Source organism: Zonotrichia leucophrys, chromosome Z (assembly GCF_028769735.1).
Source record: "Zonotrichia leucophrys gambelii isolate GWCS_2022_RI chromosome Z, RI_Zleu_2.0, whole genome shotgun sequence".
Taxonomy (NCBI): Eukaryota; Metazoa; Chordata; class Aves; order Passeriformes; family Passerellidae; genus Zonotrichia; species Zonotrichia leucophrys.
The window spans coordinates 40672343-40695320 of NC_088200.1; the positions used below are offsets into that span (position 1 = coordinate 40672343).

The following is a 22978-nucleotide window of genomic DNA, read 5'->3' on the forward strand; positions in this document are numbered from 1 at the left end:
GAAGATGGGTGAGACTGCTTCAAGGAAGAATGGCTTTTAATAAAACAATAGAGATTAAATAGTTGGGTCATTATAGTTTTTTATTTTTTATTTAGTTGTTTCAATCTAGTGACAAAAGTAGCACAAAAGGTGGTACTCATAAAAAAGCAGGACAGACTTCAAGAAATCTTCTGCTGAAGAAAGCCAAAAATGCGCAGCAAGAACAAAAAGGCTGCTTGAAGTGAAAAAAAAGAAATTGTATTAGTCATTTACAATTATCAAAATATTATTTTAAAGAAATAAAGCTCCTTTAAGACATGCAGATTGATAAGAAAAGAAAGACCGTTTTCCGCAACTTACAATCTTAAAGTACGTTTGCTGAAAAACAAAGAGCAGTTGAATTAGAAGACAAAAAAGTTTCAAAAGCATGGTCTACGCCAACAAGGAAGAACCAACCAACCACTGCTGAGGACCATAGGAGGGCCCCTCCTGAGACACCCATCAAAATCCACAAGTGGGATTAGCAGTGTGGTGTCACAAAACCCAAGAAAAATATAAAACAAGAATTACAAAAGAAGTAAACAGTTTTGCTAGAGAATCAAAAACCAACAATACCACATACCACCAAGAATAATGAGTCAGTAACCTTTCATTTCCAAAGCCTGTAGATTAGAAGATCCAAAAATCCAGAGGTGAGAGAATTCCAAAAAAAAGAAAACTACAACAACAACCAAAAAAAAAAAAAAAAGGCAAAACCACAATAAAAGGAAAAAAACCACTTCTGTAATTCTTAAGGGAGGGGATACATAATTTTCAATTTTATGAAGTTAAAGAAAAAAAAAGGATTGAAGAAGAACAAAACCAAAAACCTTTTATGAAAGATAAGACAAAAAGAAGATAGTCCATGTTGTCTTCTGCATGTCTGCTACTGTTCTCCAGACCATCTTGGCTTTGGTCCAGGAAAAGAACAGCTAAGGAAGAAAAAAAAATGATCTTTTTTTGCTCCAGTTGGACAAAAAAAAAAAGAGGAAGGAAAAAAAGAAGAAAAAAAAAGAAGAAAAAGAAAAAAGAAGAAAAAGAAGAAGTAGAAAAAAGAGAAGAAGAAGAAGAAAAAGAAAAAGAAAAAAGAGGGACAAATGGTACGCTGTGACTGGCTATGGCCAGGAGACCTGGATATGCTTTCTTTGAAGCATATCACTTTTTCTTTTTTTTTTTTTTTTTTTTTTTTTAATGAACAAATGAAAAGGGGAAAGGAAAAGGCAATGTGAAGAAAGAAAGGTCACAATATGAGAGTCACTGATCATAACCAAACAGGACAAAGGAAAAAGAAAATCAGATGATGGACATTTCCATGGTTTTTATTTTGTTTTGTTTTTTCCTTATGGAAAACAAAACAAAACAAAACCAAAAACAGGACAAAGATGAGAGGGATGAAAGGACAGAAAGAATGAGTAAGATCATTCTGTGAACGTTAGTTCAGCACTCTTACCTCTTATTGGTGTACCACCTGGGTGGATAATATGAATGCAAATAAGATTAGAAAGAAGAAGCATTAGTACGAGAAGAAGGAGGCTAGGGCTTTGGAAGAAGAATCAAATTAGATTTACAGAATTAAATAAGGTCTTAAGAGAAACTTGAATTACTATACTCTTAAAACAGGAATATATTAGATAGTATTATCAGGTTATAAAAGCAAGTTGCATTGTACCACAAAGGGCAAAAAAGCTATAATTGGCTGCACTGCCATTCTCAGAGTAGCATCTGAGTTCTTAGACGTTCAGTTATATAGGGTTAGAAATGTATCAAATATGCCTCAAATACTTAAAGGAAACTTTACAAAACTGTACTTATGACATATTTTAGGAAAATATTGGAAATTCTATTTAAATATATATATATATAGATCTATATATATATAAAAAGAGGATATACTGAAGTCTATCTCAAAACAAACACTGTAGTTTAGGCTGGATTATGGCATTTACTGTTCTAGATCTATGTGATACATGTGTACTGTTTCTTTTAGGTGTTGCTATGACTGATAAGACAACATTTCTGTGGAGGTGTGCGTGTGCGCCACTATAGGGGTCTGGTGACTACACTGACTGTTAGTAAAATGCATGCCATGCATTTTAAGAATAATAATACTAATCATATAATAATTATCATAATCATAATCATAATATTCTGAATATGGAAATTAGTGGGGGTGAAGTGCGCTTCAGAACTAAGCACTTACCAATAGATTCTGGAGATTTAAATACGGAGAGAAGAAAGACAGCATAAAAATATTATTATATTCCTTATAATTTGGTACAAAGTTTTCAGTTAAAGCTTTATATACTAAATCATCTATGTCACATGTGAAAAAAATCTTAATTTACATTAACAGAAGGTTAATTTACACAGTTCTGCTGACAACAAGCAAAAAGTAGGTTAACAAGACGATTTAACATCACAGGACAGGTCAAAAGCTGAGAATTCTGGGAAGACACGTGATTAAACAACTTAGATTCTACAACGATATCTACTACAATTGTTGAAGAAAAAAGCTCATTATATCCCAGCGATCAATGATGTGATCTTATTTTGGGATAAGCACTAAACTCGATAAATTTAGAGATTTGTTTGTCTGTTTCTGGTTTTGTTTTGTTTTGTTTTTAATCTAAAGAGAGCAAAAGAATAAACTAAGGCAGGAGGAGAGTGAGAGAACTGCTAGGGAGGTGCAAGGGGCAAAGAGAGAGAAAGAGCAGCAAAAGCTGGAATCTACACCAAAAGCAGACTTCTGTAGATCCAGAAAATATAGGATTCATAAAGCTTTAGCGTGGACGCACACTACTGTGGCTAAATGTGTTGGAAAAATGCTCAGCCAGCAAAAAACCCCCAAGTTTGTTCCATAGATTTCCCAAAGATTTCATTTCCTTTTTTTTTTTTTTTTCAGGTATAAATCTGCATGGGAAGAAGTACTGTGCTTTATGTATTTGTGAGAGGAAAGAAGATGTGTCCAAACTGGCTAATCTTTGGTGAAGTCAAATGTGGAAAAGACAGCAATAAACACATTTTAGATTTTAATTGAAGTGTCTAATGCAGGTTTTGGTTTTGATGAATATAACCATTGGTACTCCTTGCAATTTCTGAATGAAGTCCAATGTTGAAATAAATTTGTTAAAAAAAATTAAAAGGAAAGAAGAAAGAAAGAGGAGAAAATGGATCCATCAAGTACTGCAGAAAGCAGTAAAGAAAAAAATTATCAAAAAATACAGTCACAGCAGTGAGCAATGTGGAGTAAACAGAAGCTGCAAAACACATAGAGACAGACTCTATAGAAAGCTATGACAACATCACAGACATGGACAACACACTCAGTAACACAGAAAAGGAGAGGGGAAAGAGAAATTATTACCTATAAATAAAATATTTTTAAAAAAGGAAGAGAAAGAAAAGAAAGAAAAAGTGAGAGAGAACAACTCTGGGCGTCGGTGGAAACAGTAACAAGACCCTACCTGAGCGTAGCTGCTTGATGCGGCCATTGTTGTTGCTTGTGTCAACAGGTAAGAAATCTTTGAACCAAGTTATTTCAGGATCAGGATTGCCACTGGCTGCACATAACATGGTAGCTGTACGAGTTCGTTCAACCACCTTCAGCTGTGGGCCCATATCAATGGTTGGAAAACCTCGAGGAATTTGATCCTCTGAAAAAGAAATTTATAAATTGAGGGATTTAATTTCAGTTGTACAGTGCTGCATGAAAGCCCGAATCATCCTGCTTAATATTTAGTGATCACCTAATTATTTATAAACAACAAACAATTGATCAAAATGCTGATACAAAAGAAAAAGTTAATTAAAAATGGCTCTAATATTTATAATTATAAAATCATACGAGATACACTCGTTAGCAGGCAATCATTGGACCCATATAAGGTACCATACAACACTGATATTGCCCTTCTTGTAAGAGGCCCTACTATTTTACATGAAATATCAAGTTACCATTATCAAATCTACCAACCTTAAGGAAAACTCCTTTTCATACCAGAGAAGTACACAAGGAAGGATCACTGTGCAGTGTAAGATCTGGCTGCTAACTCAGAAGACCTAGGTTATGTTTCTTGCTTCTATCATTATTACTTATCTGCTGTTGCTTAACATCTATTGCCCCTGTGCTTTGATTGTCCATCCTACAGATGGACTTGACAGTGCTTTACTGCTACAGGGGAGTGCTGCAAAGATGAATGCCTTATAGGACTGCAAAACACCGAGAAATTCTAAACATTGCAGCTGTGTGGACAGCAAAGTTAAAGTGGCACGAAACTCACAATGATATTGAATAGATACTACAGGGTCTATTAAAATACTCAGATACAGCCCCAAATCCTCATGCTAGTGTGGTTAATACTGAAATATTAAAAAATATTGCACAAGAGTAATTGGCCTTCATAATGTGACACCTGCTAGCAAGTAACACTGAAAGCACAGTAGGATCAGGAAATTTCTCAGAAATCAAGTTTGCATAGCTAAAACAACCTGTTTGAAATAAAAAATCTTGCTCCTCATTTCCAATGCAATGGCAAATTTTTTTATCGAAAAATAATAATTCCATTCAAAAACAAAAATCAAAAATAACCAAAGAAAGCCACATGTTATTTAATGTCTTAACTAATCATTACTGACATGCAATTGATTAGGGGATAAAAGTAACAGGAGAAATTGTTCAACATTAACTCTCTTTAGTTAAGAAGTGTCACATTTTCAAAGATGTCAGGTAAGTCTTCTGACTTTTCTGAAAATATGTATAGCAAACACAGCCTACAGATCTTTGTAGTTCCTGGGGTATGATGTTGCTCCTGAGCTACTTAACTGCTTGCAATACAAGTGCACATAGATAACCACAGAATAATAGAATGGTTTAGGACCTTAAACAAAATCTACATTCAACCCCTCTGCCATGGACAGAAATCTCTTCCACTAGACCAAATTACTCAGAGATACATCCAACCTGGTCTTGTACACCTTCACAGATGGGGGATCCACAACCTGTCTGAGCAACCTATTTCAGTGCCTCACCATTCTCAGAGTAAAGCTTTTCTTCTTAAGATCTAATCAAAACCTACTCTCCTTCAGCTTAGGGAAAATCTCCCATTTCCTATCCCTTTTGAAAAGCTCCTCTCCAGCCTTCTTGTAGTGCCCCTTTAGGTACTGGAAAGCATAACAAGGTCTCCAGAGCTTTATCCTTTCTCGGCTGAACAGCCCCAACTCTCTCAGCTTTTCTTTGTAGAAGAGGTATTTCAGACCTCTCATCAACTTGTGGCTATCTACTAGACTCATTCTAACTAATCAAAGTCTTCTGTTGGAGGCTCCAGACCTGGACACAGTACTCCAGGTGGGAGTCTCACAACAAAAGAATAGAAGGGTGTAAGTATATCCCTGCACCTCCTGGACATGCCTCTGATGCAGTCCAGGATAAGATTGGCTTTCTGAGCAGCGAGTGTACATTGCAGGGTCATATCAAACTTTTCATCCGCAAACATCCTGTCTTACTTCCCAGGGTAAGCCTCAATTTGTTTTTCACTAAGTCTATATTATTATTTGGAATGACCCCAACACACGTACAGAACCTTTCACTCGGCCTTGTTGCACTTCCTCAGGTTCCACGTCTCAAGCCTGTTAAGGTCAATCCATGTCCTTCACTGGGGTGAGCCCATCACACAGCTTGGTGTCATTGGCATATTTGCTAAGGGAGCACTCAATCCCACTGCCCATGTTGCTGACAAAGGTGCAAGTAGCACTGGGCCCAATATGAATCCCTGAGGATCTTCAGCTGACACTAGTGTCTAACTAGACACTGAGCTGTTGACTGCAACTCTAGGAGCGCCACCATCCAGCCAATTTTTTATCCACCAAGAGTTACACCTGTCAAAATTCCTGCCTCTCCCGTTTAGAGAAAAGGATGATATTTGGAAGAGTGTCACATGCTTCACACAAATCCATGCAGATTATTTCTGCTGCCCTTTCTTGTTCAACACTGCTGTAACGCAGTCCTAGAAGGCCACCAAATTTGTCAGGCATGATTTGCCTTTAGTGAAGCCATGCTGGCTGTCAACAATCACCTAATTATTTTCAGTGTCTCTTAGCATATTTTCCAGGAGGATCTGTTCCATGACCTCTACAAGCACTGATGTGAGATTGCTTGGCCTGTAATTCTTTGGTCTTCCTTATCTCCCTTTTTAAAAGTGGGGTCATGTTTTCCCCTTTCCTGTTGGTGGGAACTTCACCGGACTGCCAGGAGTTTTCAAATATGATGTGTAGTGGCTGCATTCTTTCATCCCAACACTCTAGTCATAAGAGAGGTCCCTGTGTTTCCATGATGCCAATTAAAGTCATAGACCTGCAGGCATTCACACATCTCTACTACCACCTATGCTGCATGGGTTAGCACAAAGGGGTTTTAAGCTGCTCCCCAATGACGCTGACTTTCTGTCTGGTGTGGCTGGACTGTCTTGGTGCTCTGCTCTGACCTGCATACCCTCTCCAGACTCTTTCTGGCTCAGCAGTCTAACTAGTATGTGTGGGATGGCAAGTCCCACACTTTATCACTATTAAACACGATGATATCTCCCTCCCCTCATATCTAATTTAAACACCTATCAATAAGCCTGCTAGCCCTTCACCGAAGAATCCCTTCCCCCTTGGAGAGAGCTGAATCCCGCCTTCATTCAGCAAGCTGGTGCCACATATATAGGCCATCCCATTATCAAAGAAATCAACATTTTGGTGATGACACTCGTCATGGAATCATGTGGGTCCATCTGTTTCTTTCAATGCTAACACCTGCAACTGGAAGAACAGAGGAGAAATAATCTTCACCCAATTCACCAACAATTCCAGGGCCTTGGTACTGTGAACACAACTCTACAGAAAGCTTTCATGACTCGTCAGAACAAGGATTTCTACCTATCAGTCGATAAATGCCAAATCATTCACCAGCCATAGGCTCTTCCCAAAGAAAGGTATGTTTCATGTCTGCTTATAAAAGTCCTTGCTTTGGTATTAGCTGACAAGATTTGACTTGGGACACAGAACAGGATTTTTATGACCTTACCTTTCCTACTTGGCTTATACAAAAAACCCTAGAGTCCCTTTTGCAAATACCTAAGTGTACAACAAAGATAATCTATCTTGAATGTTAATAGGATGAAGTAATAAAGAGCCTCCCTTTCTTATTTTTAATAAGGGCAATTAAATTCCATCCATCTGCCTTATGCATACAATCTCTTTGAATGAATGCTCTTCATGAAATTTTCATGAGAAACATCAAAATCGAACATTCAAATACCCAGAACTGTTATATTTTTGACAGTTGTGGCTGGTCTCCAACCTGGCTTTCAGGTATCTGGCAATAAACCCAGATATACAACATCAGATGGACAAGGGAAATAATGAAATTTCTAATTGGAAGGCTTATCACAGTGGATTTAATTTTTAGGACGTTATTTACTTTTTGTCCTCTAAGTTTATTCATAATTTGTACAACTGTCTTTACACATTAGTGATACCAAGTATGACAGATCATCAAACACTCTAGGAAACAAAGCTGAGCATCAAATCACTGTACAACTGCATCTCAGCCACAGTAAGAGGAAAGTAACTATTACAAATTTTTTATATATTGGTATCGCTATAATTTTACGTGAGGTGGCCAGGAAAAATATTTTTTACTGATCATTAATATACTCACTAGGTTCTAAACTACAGTATATTCTGCTCTTCCCATGTAAAATTCAGTTCCAGACAATTAGTTTCCAATTCATCAACAATTTAAAACAGACTTGACCTTCTCAAAGCCATTTGGTACTGTCATTTTTAGAGGCCATTAAAGGTCAGATTTTTCTGTCCTTGTGGTTTAGTGACTTATACATGTAATACGTATTTTGTTTAGGATGACAGATACAAGTGATTTAGAAATAGGCCACATACTTTGAATCTGTTATTTGTCTTAAAGGTGCTGAATTTCATTATTGGCATTAAAAGAATGCATTTAGTACAGCACAAGTATAATTTCCAATTGCTGCATGACTTCACAGAAGTTATTTGTCAGTGTATGATCTGAACAATGTAGAAAACAATTACAGAGAGAGATTAACAGATGAGCCCTTAAGAGAGAATGCAACAAAATGACCTTGCCTTGCTTTGGATCATGGCTCTTCGTATTTCTCAAATCTCTGTACATTCAATCAGTTTGACATTGCTCACCCAAGGCACACAGAATGGACAACAAACAGAAGCTGGAAGCCACTGAGCTGCCAGAAAGTTGTCACTTTCTTGCCATTACTGAAACCTGGTGGGATGTGACTAGAGTGTGACTACTGATGGCTACAGGCTCTCCAGAAGAGAGAGGTGAGGAAAGAGAGAGGCAGAGGGGTGGCCCTCTACATCAGGAGGCAGACTGAGGGTGAAGAGCTGTCCCTGAAGAGCAGCCACGAGCAGGGCAAATGCCTGTGGCTAAGGATCAGGGACCAAAGCAACAAAGGGAACCTTGTGGATGGTTTTAAGTGCAGACCCCTGATCAAAGGGACCCTACTGACGAAGCCTTCTTGCTCCAGCTACAGGAGGCATCATGCTCACGGGCTCTTGTCCTGCTGGGGCCCTTCAACCATCCCAAAATCTGCTGGGAAAGCAGAACAGCAAGCTGCAGGCAAGCCAGGAGACTCTTGGAAAGCATGAGGGATACTTTCTGGAGCAGAGGAATAGACAGCAGCCCTTCCAGAGGGGATACAATCCTGGATCTGAAGGGCACCAATGGAAGTGAGCTGATGTTGAACATCAGCGTTGGAAGGAGTCTGGGCTGCAGCGACCACACATTGCTGGAGGTTGCAATCCTGAGGGCTATGGGCCAGGTGAGGAACAAAGTTAGGCCCCTGAACTTTAGGAAAGCAGACTTCCAGCTCTTCAAGGAGATAGCCAGTGAGATCCACTGGGACACTTCCCTCAGGGACAAGGGAGTGGAACAGAGCTGGCAGATCTTTAAGGAAGTCTTCCACCACGTGCAAGAGCTGGCAGACCCCAGGAGCAAGAAACTGGCAAGGAAAGCAAGGGAACAGCAGGGCTGGGTAAGGAACTGCTGGTCAGACTGAAAGGAAAGAAGCAAATGGACAAGCAGTTGAAGTTAGGAGGGGAGTGACCTAAGAAGAGTAGAGATATGAAGTATGGTTGTGTAGGGATGAGGTCAGGAACGCCTAGGTGAAGCTGGAATTGAACCTGGCAAGGAATTGTTCAAGGTCAGATTGGACAGTGCTCTGAGCAACCTGATCTAGTGGAAGGTGTCCCTGTGCATTCTAGAGGGTTTGGAAATAGATGACCTTTAAAATACCTTCCAACACAGGCCATTTTATGATTCTATGTTCTGTAAACAATGTCCTTGCTGCCAGTTTAGTAATTGCTTCCCTTCCAAGAAGGTTGATTGGAAAAAGCACATTACCCTTTACATTCAGATTTCAATATAAGTATACCTTAAACAAATATAAAATACATTATTTTACTTGTTGCTTCATTTGTCCTAGAGGTGAGCTTGCCCTCATAAATGCAACAGCATTTAGAGGCTCAAATTCAGTGTTTTTGTGTGAACAGTAATTTTGATGGAGTGGTATCTTGAAAATAGCCACAAGTTAAAATTATGTTCTATCAAAAAAAGAAAGTATACTGATCTTTAAGTGGTAATGATAGAAAAAATCATAGCTGCGCCACAACTATATATTATAAACTCTTTTCTGCTCATTGCTTAACTCTATTTCCTCTCATCTTAACAAAAAAAGGTGCAATCACTTTTTTAGGTTTTTTTTTTAGTGATGTAATTATTTCATAAAATTTCAGGAATGGAACTTCCCAAGCTATGCAGGTGTACTGTAAGACTGTATGCAGAAGCTGGACTCAAAGAAAGAAGAGGATTTCATTATAATGGCTTTGATGCTTTGTGGTAAAACCTGCATGTCTAATATACAACACAGATAAAGAAAAAGGAAGACGGCCATATTTAACTAGGATTTGTGCCACAGCTTCTTAACATTTTTATTATGTTTTCTGTAAAAGGTAACTTTCAGACCATGCATAGGCCCTGCTAGCAGCAAGAAGAGTGTTACCTTTTAGAAACAGATTGAGTCTTGAAGGCTTAAACTTTGCACAGCTACCTTACTGAATCCCTCTGGCAATCACAATCATGAATACTGCGAATAGTCTTCTGAGTTACAGTCCAATATGATGATATTACTACAATATGGATATCCAAAGCAAATTGCTATGACTTTGGTTTTGGATTATGAACTATAAAGGCACAGTAATAGCATCAGAACTTAAGACCAGACATTGTCAAGAAAACTGGCTAGTATGTTTGTTAAGTATTTAATTTCACCTTAACTATTTTCACCACCGAAACATCCATGTTCCAGAATATGAAACTGGAGCTCATATTCATATGTAGAACAGAATATTAACCTGTAGTTAAATCTGTGTATCTGCCTAGCTAAAATACATACTCACAGTACTTGACTGTGCCTCTAGAAAATTTTGGTTATGTAAACCAGTTATTCTTATTGTGCAAATGGAAGGTGGTTCTCTATTCAGAAAGAAAAGAAAGTGAATCTATTTCAGGATTCCCTGATAGGTTTGCCACAGGCAAATTTTAGTCATTCTGCAGTTCACAGAATAAAAAGGCACACATGGAGCATTCCCAGAATACATTATAGATACTGAAGATAAACTGCCATAATAAAGTTTATTATTTCAAAGAACAGTGTAAATAAAGCTTTTATTTTCACTATTCCAGATGGCAGCAGCATATAATTTGCACTGTTTTGACATCATGACCGTATTATTCAAAATCATTCTTCTTCCTTCTGAACTGAATGCAGGATTGAGAACAGTAAAATCAAAGAGACTAGGGGAGGAACTAAAATCACCATTTTGCAGTGAAGTTGGTATTCTGTACTATTATTGAAGAACCATGGATATAAAAGAATTAAAAAATAAAACCAGAGCCAATTCTAATTATACATAAAAATTAAATTGGATTTAAAATACATAAAGCATCAGAGAAGTGTCAGTTAATAAACATTATTCCTACTGAAACACTATACAAGGCAAATTTTGGCAAACAGAAGTAATTACGAACACACAATAAATTATTTTGTGGGATCCTTTGTTCAAATTTGCTATATACAGATGGATACTTAGTGGTGCTGTACATCAGTAAAGCAGGGTAATGTCTACACTAGAATAATAGATCTCGCTATTGGTTGGGAGTTCTTTTTAATTTCACACTATTTTAGCACATGAGGAAAGTGAATTAGACATTGATAAGATGATCAGTAAAAATTCACCATAAGAACAGCTGTCCATACCATCCCATCAAAACTCATGCATTTCAAAGTATCTTCATATACTGAAGAGATGTGCAAAGCACATTTTAATACAAAAGAAAACAAATTTGTTTGGTAGCTCTGTATGCAATTACCCTGCAAATTGCAAAGTAATGTCTATATAACAGAACACAGAGCCACTTAGACTGAATTATCATTTGTATGAATGTTGAAGCAGCAATTTCACATTGCATTAAGTCAGTTAACATTCATTGTTATTAGCATTTAGCTTTAAGTAAGTTCTCTGTTTTAACAAATGAGTGCACTGAGCCTTTGAAATTAGATATCTTCTAATAAAGAAAAAGGAATTTGCACCTTTCACCAGTTCTCAAAACCTGCAAAATTAGACTGCACATAGCAAGCTTTCCCCAAAATGACCTGTCTCAAATGAACAATGAAATACCTCTCACTCTGCTTTAACAATGACATGATATCTGAACAACAAGAATTAACATTTGTGGATTCATCATTCATATGAAAACACAAGCCTCAAAGTAAGGCTTGATTCTCAGATCTCTACATAGCCGTGTCATAGCTTAGAGCAGAGCATATCATCTGAACATCAATATGCCCAAATTTGGATGTCTGTTCTGTTCATTTGGAATGTAATAGGAAATACAAAAAACTGTGTCTCAAAAAAAAAAAAAAAAAAAAAAAGGGAATACAAGCATCTCTACCAGACGTATCTAACAGAAGGAGAGGACTCAGAGTCCGAGATAATGAAACAAAGGCAGAGAATATGGTCGTTTAAGAGCAGGCTATCATATATTTAGGAAAGTCTATTTTGCACTGTTGAATAAAAGACAAGAGGACTGCTAAGGGCGGCAACATGAATTTCCATGATTACTGTTTCTAATTTAAGGCTTAGTTTCCAGACAGGGTTAGGATTTAGATTACACTAAATCGGGGTTAAACTGGGGCTTGCCAAGAATCAAGATCAGAAAAACAAAAAAGCATGCTTTCTCTATCCAGTCAATAATTTCAACACGCTAATATTTGTGCTTTTACATTCTCTTTACTTTTATTTGGAAAATAAAGCTGAAAACAGTGCAATGCAGGCAGTTCTTGTTTTACACTTTACGTTCTCACTCACACACAGCTTTATGGTGAGGTAAATAATAAGATGAGCAGTAGGTTCATATGTACACCATAGCACACTTTTCATGTTAGTACCTTGAATATACTGACTGGTCCAGAACACACAAAAACATTCTTTTCCTCCCTTCTACTCATTAGTGCTCAGTGTTAAAATATTTATACTGGCAAATACATGACAGTTTCTATAAGTAGTTAACTTGTACTCATTCAGTACAAAGCAATAAAAACTAATAAGTGTAAAGCAATAAATCATCACAATCAAGTTCCAACATCTCAGTTTGAGAATGGGGTAGGAGCATCTTGTTTTCTTGTGTTCAAAGGAGCAAGAGAGAAAGAAGTAAGAAAGAAAGAAAGAAAGAAAGAAAGAAGAGCAGTCTGTCAAAGGAGTTCTCAGACCATACAGTCTGCCTCTCCTTCCTTCCCTGTCATGGCTATTTCTGTTACTGATGTTACACTGCTTTAAGGAATTGTTTCCTCAATGCCACAATCTTCCCCAATGCTTTTTAATGCAGCCTATGTACTCTGTAGCCCAAACTGTCAACAATAAACCGTACTAACTGCATTAATGCCACAGCTGCAGAACCTGACAAAGCAACTTGTCAAAACCATTAACTTTGTTGAAATATTGTTTCTAAAGGAGAAAAACATTATTTTCTGCATTTCTACTTCAGCATTAAACTTGTACATTTTAGAAAGAGAAAGGCGATATTTTCAATTTGATAAGTGGTTAGATAGATGCTCCAAAAGAGGAGATAGATGGTGGTTAGATAGATTCTCCTACTGTTCAGCTCCCTAAAAGAAAGAAATGAGGAATAAGGGTTATGAAACTGTATTCCTTAAGTTTTAACAAAGGATATTTCATTCAGGATGCTAAAAGCCATTTTGGTTCAGAATTAAACAGTAAGGTAGTGTCTATGCATTTCAACTGATTTTCTGGTGCCCAGCACAACAATGCACCCGTACAGATGTAGCAATTTGAATGTTACTGCATCATTTCAATAACCAGCAAATGTAAGTATTAAAAAACCCCCATCAAACAACAGAAGTCCTATTACTGCTGAAGTGACAGGGAGAGAAGAGACGTTGTCAGAACAGAAACTGAACTTTGGAAAAATGCAATCGAAGAAGATATCCCTTGAAATTCAGTGTTATTCAGTGTTGTACTAATGCTACTTATACAAAATATGAACCATTTTTCTATATCCAATGCTGCATTCATCTTCAGTGGTCTGAAGATCATGCTTACAACATTCATAATGCTTACATGATTACAGATAGGTGACTGAAAAAAAGCAGTAGACACAGTTGCCTCCCATTTTTATCCTTTCTTTGCCAGCCTTAAGTCTTTATACCACTATCAACATGTATTTATCAATTAAGAAATCACTGGAATATGTAAGACACAAAACAATGCCTTTTATCATGTACTCCCAATATATATAAGCAAAAGACAGAATACAAAGTTCTGGTAGAAGTTAAAACACATGGCATCTTTGAAACTGTATGAATCTTTAATAGAAGGAAGGAAGTAGTTCCTTTATAAGTAGATGGTGAAGTTATTCTCTGATTGCTTGGTAGTGGGTGTGCTATAGACTTCACTCTTCATATGCCTGAATATGAGGGAGGAATCCCTCTCACTATTTGCGTGTGTCACCACTTATGGCAACATTCCTTTTTGCAGATACCGAGAAGATGCCTATCTCCTTAAAGGGATCTGACAGCAGAGAAGAAAAAGTGTAGGAAAAAGGAGAGAAGGGGGTAGATATGAATTGCTTTTTTGTTTGGGGTGAGTTTCACCACTTAAAGTAAGTTCTTTGTCTAAAGAATAACACTCCAAAGACAGGGGGAAAACACCATTGGCTTCTGGTCTAGAAGGATAGTGAAGGGCTTTCTCTCTAGCAGAGAACACACACTGCTTAAAATTCAGCTTTTCACAGTCCTGTGACAAACTGAATAACCACTGCTCACAAAAAACCTCTAATGAGCATGGAGTCACACAGAACTTGACATTTACATTATATAGTACACATATGGCTAAGGCAGTCAACATTTCAAGGTTTTCATCCCATAAAGACTCAACATTCATGACATCAAAGATTCATTTTGTCACCCAAACCTGATGTTTAGAACTGTGGCCTGTGACTTTGAGTCCTACCTGAAATTTTGCTGCTGCCCTAAGATGAAGTAAGTGGGAACAGTCTGTGATTGAACATGCTTCATGATATAATAGTGAGTGCTGCTATTATAAATGATAGATAACGTCTGTACTCTGAGTTATTGTGTGAAAGAAAATACTCAACACCCCAGCATGCTCTGAAGCACGGCAGAGGCCCTGCCTTCAGCTTGCAGAGGTGATGCAAGGCAGCACTCACTCTCATCTGCTTGCTCCTGTCCCATGCTTCTCCAACACATTTTTCACAATAACATTCGCATGGCCTTGAAAGAGGTACTGAGAAATACTGTGAGCTGAATGGAGCATACTCAAGCAGGCTCTCTGGAATGCTGAGGGAGAAAGATTACTTTAAAGATGGCACTTTAACATTTGTCTAGAAACAACAGCTAATATTTCTCATGGAACTGTAAATGAGGAGTGATGAAGGAATTCATTCATAAGATGTTGAACATAGAACAACACCAGATTTACTCAGTTTTGCTATAACTATTGCTACAACTTGCTTGACTAATTCCAACACAACTTATATTGTCATTAATTTGAAATAAGATCTTGGCTGGGCATAGGAATATAGGATGTTAAAAAGCGTTATTTTAAAAAAACCCTCTTTTATAGGCTGAGATCAAGGTTCACACCTCTAAGCACATCATAATTATTTTTAACTACTTTTTCATTATTTTAAATAATTATTTAAATAATAATTCAGTGCTAACTCTAAAAAAGTTGGCAAATTAAAGTCCACAATAGGCAGTGTAAATTGAATTTTTTTAGTCTAGAGTCTGAGTGGATATATTTCAATTACAAATAAAATGTGTTCCATAATATTTTTAATAGTTTTCATAGCAAATAATACTCATTTTATATATAGTATAGGAAAGCTTTTTGTTTTCACAGATTCTGTTTAATTTTTTCACTAACTTCCATCCATCTAATCAAAGACCATCAACCATTCGTGATCTTTTCAAATTATGAGCCTTGGTGGCTTCCAGTTGATTCTACTTTGGTTTGTTCTGTTATTTTTAGAAGAAATTTCTGCAAATGAAAATTATAATTATTTAACAAAAAACAGTGATGCTTCAGTTTCGGTGGAATACTTCACTGGCATGTACACAAAAAAAACAGCTGTTCAACATAGCTGGAAGTCATGGACTGCAGTGACGTCTGGGACAGTGTTTGAATAGTGCAGTGTGATTTCCAGAGGGGTGAGAGCCATCATGTCAGGCAGGGCAGGTAGAGGATGAGAAACAGAGAGAGAATAGAAGAAAGTTTCATGTTTTGTCAGTTACTTGCAAATCCATCAAAAACTGTTTTGTGACAAATAGTTAATGAAGTCAAACAGCTGTGGAGAGCCAGTTCCTGCCTTTGAGCAGACACAGTGTGACAGAGTAACCTTAGCATAGCATTGTATATGTCAAGAACATCAAAACCAGTGTAACCACAGAAAGCCTCCACACCAGCTTCGTCAACAGACTTAGCATCTGATAAGTTTCATGAAGAAGGCACCAGTGAAGAAAAAAGAATGCTTGATAACAGAAGATGTGCATGTGTCCAGTGGTGAATTAAAAGTCAGTGGAAGGCCCTGCACTCAGAAGTAATGCAAGCAATTGACTGAGAGGGCCAGGGCTATATATGCCTTCAATAATAGAACTGTTTCTCTTTGGATTTATTAACAGTAACATCTGTCACCCATTTTACAACAATATAAAACTTATGTCTTTTAGAGAAAAGAGATTGAACTGTTCTTCCTGTAGGCTGGAGAGGCAGGCATGAAGACCTCGATATGTGCTCTTTAGAGGCAGCTGGGAACAGGTCAGATGTTACCGTAATTGAGAAATAATGTATACCACTTAACAAATACATAGCAATAAATCTCAGACCACAGAAAAGGATTTCAGTATTCCAAGACTTTTTGTATCTGAAGAAGACTCAAAAATCAACCTGTGCGTGCTAAATAACTTTCTGCTCCTTTTCATGATAGCATTCTACTTTGAGCATTTGAGTATGTATCACTTTAAGTGATACAATACAAGCTGTTCCATTAAATGGAATGTAACAGGGGTTTTAAAAAGAAGAGTTGATTGGTTTTGCTTTTTCTGCAACTTCCAGCTCCTTTGGCAAATGAGGAAAGTACTTTGCTAATATATAGGCAGCTTTTTGTGTGTCTGCTCTTTCTTTAAATCTTGTGCTTCTGGAAAAGCTTTGTCTAAACTATTTATTCTGATGTATCCCAAAATTCATCCTTTCTGATTTTTAACCTTTAATATGACTCATTTAAGCCTTCATAACCTATTGCAGCTGTATGTCCATAAACACTTTTATCTCCAAAGCCGCACCCTAATATCTTACTGTCCTCAAAAAACCAAGTAAAAACTTCAAAGAACATCAGCAAGAACTCTGAGAAAAAACAATCTCTTGGATTTTGATCCTAAAATGTTTAGGCTACTCTATTATCAACATTTTCTCATATTATCAACAGTTAGGCCAACATTTTCTAATTCTCTAACTCTTTGGCACTTAGCAGCTGGCTTTCCACAAAAGTCAACATCATGGAGATAACAACTGCAGAAACACGACCAAGGTCTTTCCTGAACACACTGAAAATCTCCCTCTGCACACTAAAAAGTCTGAAAGATCTTGGAAATTATCAGCAAGTATCTCACAAATCTTCCTGTGTGCTGCTGATCACGCTTTGCAGCTCAGACAGGAAGTACGACTATGTGAGCTTCCATTACTGAGTTAATTACTCAAAAGAAAAACACAACAATGCTTTTACAAGATAAGGTCCTGCTGAGGCCTTCAAAAGCTGACAACAAACATACTTAAATGCTTCTACCAGTTTTAAAGAAGCTTCACAGAAACATCTTTCTCACAAATAAAAGTCTGAAAATGCTCCTAAAACAATTAATTACTACCACACATAGCACTCTTACGCTGTGCTTGAATTTGGACAAAGTATTTTATTCCAGAAAAGGAGATAAAAATTCCTTAGAAAATATCTTATTCTACATGAAAACCAAAAATGTAACCAACTGTGAGCAGTGAGTTATTGCCTCCTGATTCAAACTTTTTATAGGAGATCAGAAACTACCAAGGGTTTAAAAGTTAGGATACATCACCTGCAATTTTGGCATCTGTTTTTCTAATAATTCTGAGTCAGGTAAAAGTGTATATTCATTATATATCAGGAAAATACGTCGTAAGGCTAAATTAATTAAATTAACTGATGCACAACATCTGCAAGGCCAGTGTGTAACAGTGTAAATTACGTTTACACTGTTACTCATTAAAATACTCATGTTAAAATGTTAAAAATGTTAAAATGTTAAAAATGTTAAAATGTTAAAAATACTCATTTCTTCTGAGTATGTCAGAGGGCTTCTGAGATCTTATTCTTTCCTATCTTTTACACTACAGGGTAAAAGTTCTTCCCAATAAAGGTAAAAAAAATTAAATAAATATTATTTATGTAATATGATTTTGCAAAGTTCTTCAGAAAGCAGACTTATCCATTATAGTGAAAAATAAGTACAGTTTAACTTTTATTGCTCCATAAAATGTGTAGATTTTAAAAAATTTCATAATTAATTTTTTGTTTTCTACAGTATTTAGTAATATTCAAACTAGTACATATTGAAAAAGATCATTCAAAATCTATTTTCAACATTTTGTAACATGATACAATTGTATAAATTATGGAAAAATCCCCCATATTTCCTAAATCTAGGTATTCTGTTCAAAATAATCATATGCAGAAAATTATTTCTTGACTGTCTTCCAATGGCTTTGAAAGTCTTTCATTACATAATCTGTCTAACTCAAAGATACTGAGTGGTCTCATTGAGGAAACTGGCTGTAATGGAATTATTTACACACTTAAGCATGTTGCCAAAACAACTGTCACATTTTCTAAATTCATTGCCATTTCATTTCATAAGTTATTGCATCTGCTTTTTTCTTCCTACTCTAAAGCAAACCAGTTCACTTATAAATTTTCCCACACATGCAACAAATATTACACTCTCTGTAACTGAAGCCAACTTGCAAGCATTTCACTGGTCTGCCTGAGACTCATAAAGTGCCGTTTAGATTTTACGCTGAGTAAAATGAGAATCTAGACATGCATCATCAAGAATCCTTCATTTTATCACGATAGTAGGAATAAATCCTATGCTTAGCAAACACGGCATTGCAGAGAAATAGATTATTATTTTCTTATATCATGGGAAGAACAAGGAAGCCACTTAGCATTTTGCTCTTACCAAAGCCATCAAATTTCTTAGGGCCCGCACAGGTAGTCTTTTTTATGCAAACTGCAAAACTGAAAATTATTTACTAGAAAACCAAGATAAAAACAAAAAGAAATTTCCAAGTTGCTATTTTGGCAATGCAGGTGAACTAACATACACACAAGCAATAACTGATTAAAAGTTCCATGCTATTTTATCAACATTCCTGGTAGATCACAACAGGATCCTGAGGCAAAGAGCACTGAGCTTCTAGAACTACAGCAAAGTACTGAGCTCTAGCTAAATAGTAAAATTACCAATTACCATCACCGCTTGTTCTAGCAGCTACATGTTGATCGGCCTACTATTTAGAGGTTATAAGACTGAAAGCTCACAGCTGGAGGTTGCAGAGAAGTAAGGGAACAACTACGCTCTCAGGAAGTATGAAATGTTTGTTTAATAATTATTACAATATACCACGTATGTTTTCTGTTCTCTTGACGTGTATGTAATACTAATTATCAAGAGAAGAAGCAAGAAAAAGAATAGATACTATAAAACCTCGAATTCATACTTAGCACGTGTATTGCAGGCAAAATCAGGACATCTCACAGAATGATCTAGAAACTGAATAGCACTTTGTTAGTATTATTGGCAATGTTGAACAGAGATATTAATTTTATATTGATTTTATTTTAGAGTATCCTTAGCATTCTAAGTGATTTCTGTTGTTCCATCTGCACATAAATTTATGCTGCTATAGTAAGGTTCCACCTTTCTGTATATTTGCCTTTCTATATATTTGTCTACCAGTAGTGTAACAAGCTATGTTTATTTCCTTAAGTCTATGGAAATGAACGCTCAGAAGATACTTACTGAGTTTTAAGCTCTGATCTTCCTGGTATTTTTACTCTAGAGACAAGTACCGTTTAAAACCATTTTTCTTTTTCCTTTTTCTCCCAATTTTCTTTCAGCAGAGGAGTCTTTCAGCCAGTGTTTAGTCTTCTGTTCAAAGCCACATCCCCAGAGAGTTGTAACAATTTGTCAATCTCCCAAAAGCAAAGATAAGAATTTAAAATACTCCTTTCATTTTAGCTGCAAAATTAACTCCTTGTTCCCCCCCCATTGTTAAATTCATTTAAAATCGCTGGTGCTCTCAAGCTGTGGTTAGCTGCCTAGAGCCACGGTGTCTGTAAGGCAGAGCTGCAGCACATCTCCCGTTCAGCTACACAGTGCTGGAACACACTTTATGCCAGAGAGCTCCAGTGAAGGGTCTGAGCTCAGTCCGTGCACTGCCTGCCCTAACACCAGAGGGAGATAAAATTTAGGAAGATTTTATTGTAGGTTATGAAGTCATGGTGTGGATGGATCGCTTTATCTCCAATAGGATAGCTGTCCCAACTCTGGTATTGCTTTATCATATCAGATAAACACTCTACTTGCAGCATTAAATACTAGGAAGTACATAAATACTACAGTAAATAAGACTTGGTGGTAACAATTCCTGAGTGTGACAATCTACTTTTCCAATTCTGAGCCTATCATATATGACAAAACTCCCATCTCTGAAGTTAAGAGTTGTTTGAGTGTGTAATGCTTTGCAAGATGTAGGTACAGAAAACAATTATGATGACTCACTGCTTTCTGCCTTTTGTAGGACACTTTTCATATGGAAAGGGACAGCTAAGTTCACTCAAAATCTGGTGGGAGTGTGTCAACCTACTGGAATATACAGGGTAAAAGACTGTGGGTAAAACTCCCAGAGGAATTTTAACATGCAATTTTGAAAGAAGAAATGATAGAGAGGTAACATCTGCAATATGACTATGCATGTGAGATACTTGCGCTGAGACTCAAAACAGCATAATGATCACATCTGCATGCAAATTCCAAAATTTAAATGTGATGAAGACATATGTGGTACTTAAAAACTGAAAAACAAGCCTCAGTTTCTTTCTGAACAGTGAATGCTATAATCACTCCACAAATATTAACAGTCATTTCAAGCTTTTCAGATTAACTAATGCCATATTTTATTCTGGTTTTTTTTTCTTCACTTAAAAGAAAAATCTAGCTCATACTAGAATATTAAGAGCAAAAGATGGTTTATATTTCTTTTTGTATTCCAATGAAACTACTAAGTGCCAAGCAGTCACATTTTATTTCAGGGATTATTACTGAACAATTTTGCTCATTTAGTTTGTTCACGTTAAGATTAAGTCACAGAAATGAAAAAATTCCTTAAATCCTATTCTACCAATTCTAGAATTATTTCTTAAGTTTGTTTTCACTTAAATGAACAACAAATCTTGTGGGAAATACAAAATATTTTTTAAAAATATAGAAATGTTTGGTTACATCTAGGCACAGATTTCAGCTTTTGCACTTTAAACCCAAAGACTACCAGAACAAAGAAAAACACATAATATTCTAAATTCCTGTAGAGGACTCTAGAGAGGCCTCGGTAAGTAGTTTCAGAAGGATAATAATTCATTTTAGGTAATAGCTAACTCATTTTACTTTTTTTTTTTTATCATTTCCCCAGAGAAACAGGTTATTCTTAAAACTGAATCAGATTTTCAGAAGAACACAGAAAGCAAAAATCTTCTCCTAGGAAAAACGCAACATTTGAAGCTGCCTTTGAAGAGTCAGTATTTCACTTCTCTGTTTTAGTGAAGAAAGCTGGAAGGACTGATTACACATTTTGTAGTGAACATATAGATGTTAGGAAGAAGAGGCTTCTTTACAAGGCACACAGCCAGGACACTCAAATACATATCAGATTCAAATGTTCTCCTATAGTGATACAAGTAAGGAACAAATCACTGAACTATGCTGGATTTGGGTAACAATATTCAGATTATATAACATAATTTGATCTTCTCAACAGCATAAGTCTGAGACAAGGATGTCTGCTCCTGTATTTCTTGTACTAAGTAGCATCTTCAGAAGATCTGTAGACTTCTATGGGACTGTTTTAAAGTCTGGTATCTATAAGAAAATACTATTCTAGTACGCAAATGACCAATAATGAATCATATCCTGATATAAATTTAAAAACAGTGGGTACAATTCTGCAACACAATCTAAATTCATAGCAAAAGACAGTTTGTGCACTATGCAATGCTCCTAGAATCTGTGGTTCATTTCCACTGCCAGCTGGTCTTTCACAAAAACTGGTTCCATGTTCTCTGTGTAATTATTACTCATACACATGGAATGAATCTGTTCTGCCCAGGGTTTTCACTCCAATCACCCTTCAGTATCTCTCAAAAATATTCTCTTTCAAGACAACAATGGACACAAGAGTTGAAGAACATCAATTTATCCCAAGACACAGACTGGCCAATAAAGGCATTGCAATTGGAAAGTAAGGGCCCTTGAAATCCTCAGCGCTCCCTAACTCCTTCTCAATGCTTGGTAATTCTAGAGATGCCAGTACTCACAAAGTTCAACTGCTTTAAAACCCTCTACTCTTCTCAGCAATTCACTCAACCAGACACCACACCACTAGTCTGGAAATAAGTTACTCATTCTCAGAGATGTTAGAAAATGTGTTTCACAACTCACGTTCCCAAATTTACCATAAATCTTCTGGCATATGGATTTCAGAGGTAGCTGAGCATCCACGTGGTGAAAGGTAATATAATTTCACTGTGATGATGCTTGTCACTCAAAAGAAGCACATAGGTCTTGTGGTCTGGCTACAATATCAATCGTAAAATACATCAATTGTTCTGCTTCCTGCTGGGTGTAGGAAAGACATCTCTGCTGGAGAAGGAGGGGAACTGCCCAAGACTGACTTTGCAAATTCTTTAAATAGCTTCAACCTTTGGTTAAGTTCAATATATGCCTTTATTATCCAGTAATACCTCAGTCTTGCTTTTGAAAGAATTTCAGAAGAAAAAACTCTAAGCTGAGTTCTAAGGTTTTTAAGGGTCAGAGCTTCAGATTTTACACTGAAGATCCTGTTTTGATGGCCATGTCATTGGGGTCTTTTTCTACATATATACAAATCTGTATAATAAAACATCTTCTAACCATAAACCTCTACAGAATACGGTATGGTGCCTCTCATCCCTCTGAAAAGA

At 36.6% G+C, this 22978-nt stretch overlaps 1 protein-coding gene across 44 annotated transcripts in view; it reads right to left on the reverse strand.

Moving 5' to 3' along the window:
* Positions 1–22978, reverse strand: part of PTPRD (protein tyrosine phosphatase receptor type D) — a 1159824-nt gene that overhangs the window by 137852 nt on the left and 998994 nt on the right. For 28 of the 44 annotated variants that reach the window (XM_064736588.1, XM_064736624.1, XM_064736617.1 and 25 more), the window contains 2 exons: positions 3483–3671; positions 1469–1486 (listed from right to left, as the gene is read on the reverse strand). In XM_064736588.1, the coding sequence (XP_064592658.1) occupies positions 1469–1486; positions 3483–3671 (207 nt within the window). The remainder of the gene's footprint in view (positions 1–1468; positions 1487–3482; positions 3672–22978) is intronic. The other 16 variants (XM_064736631.1, XM_064736633.1, XM_064736620.1 and 13 more) reach the window with 1 other exon arrangement.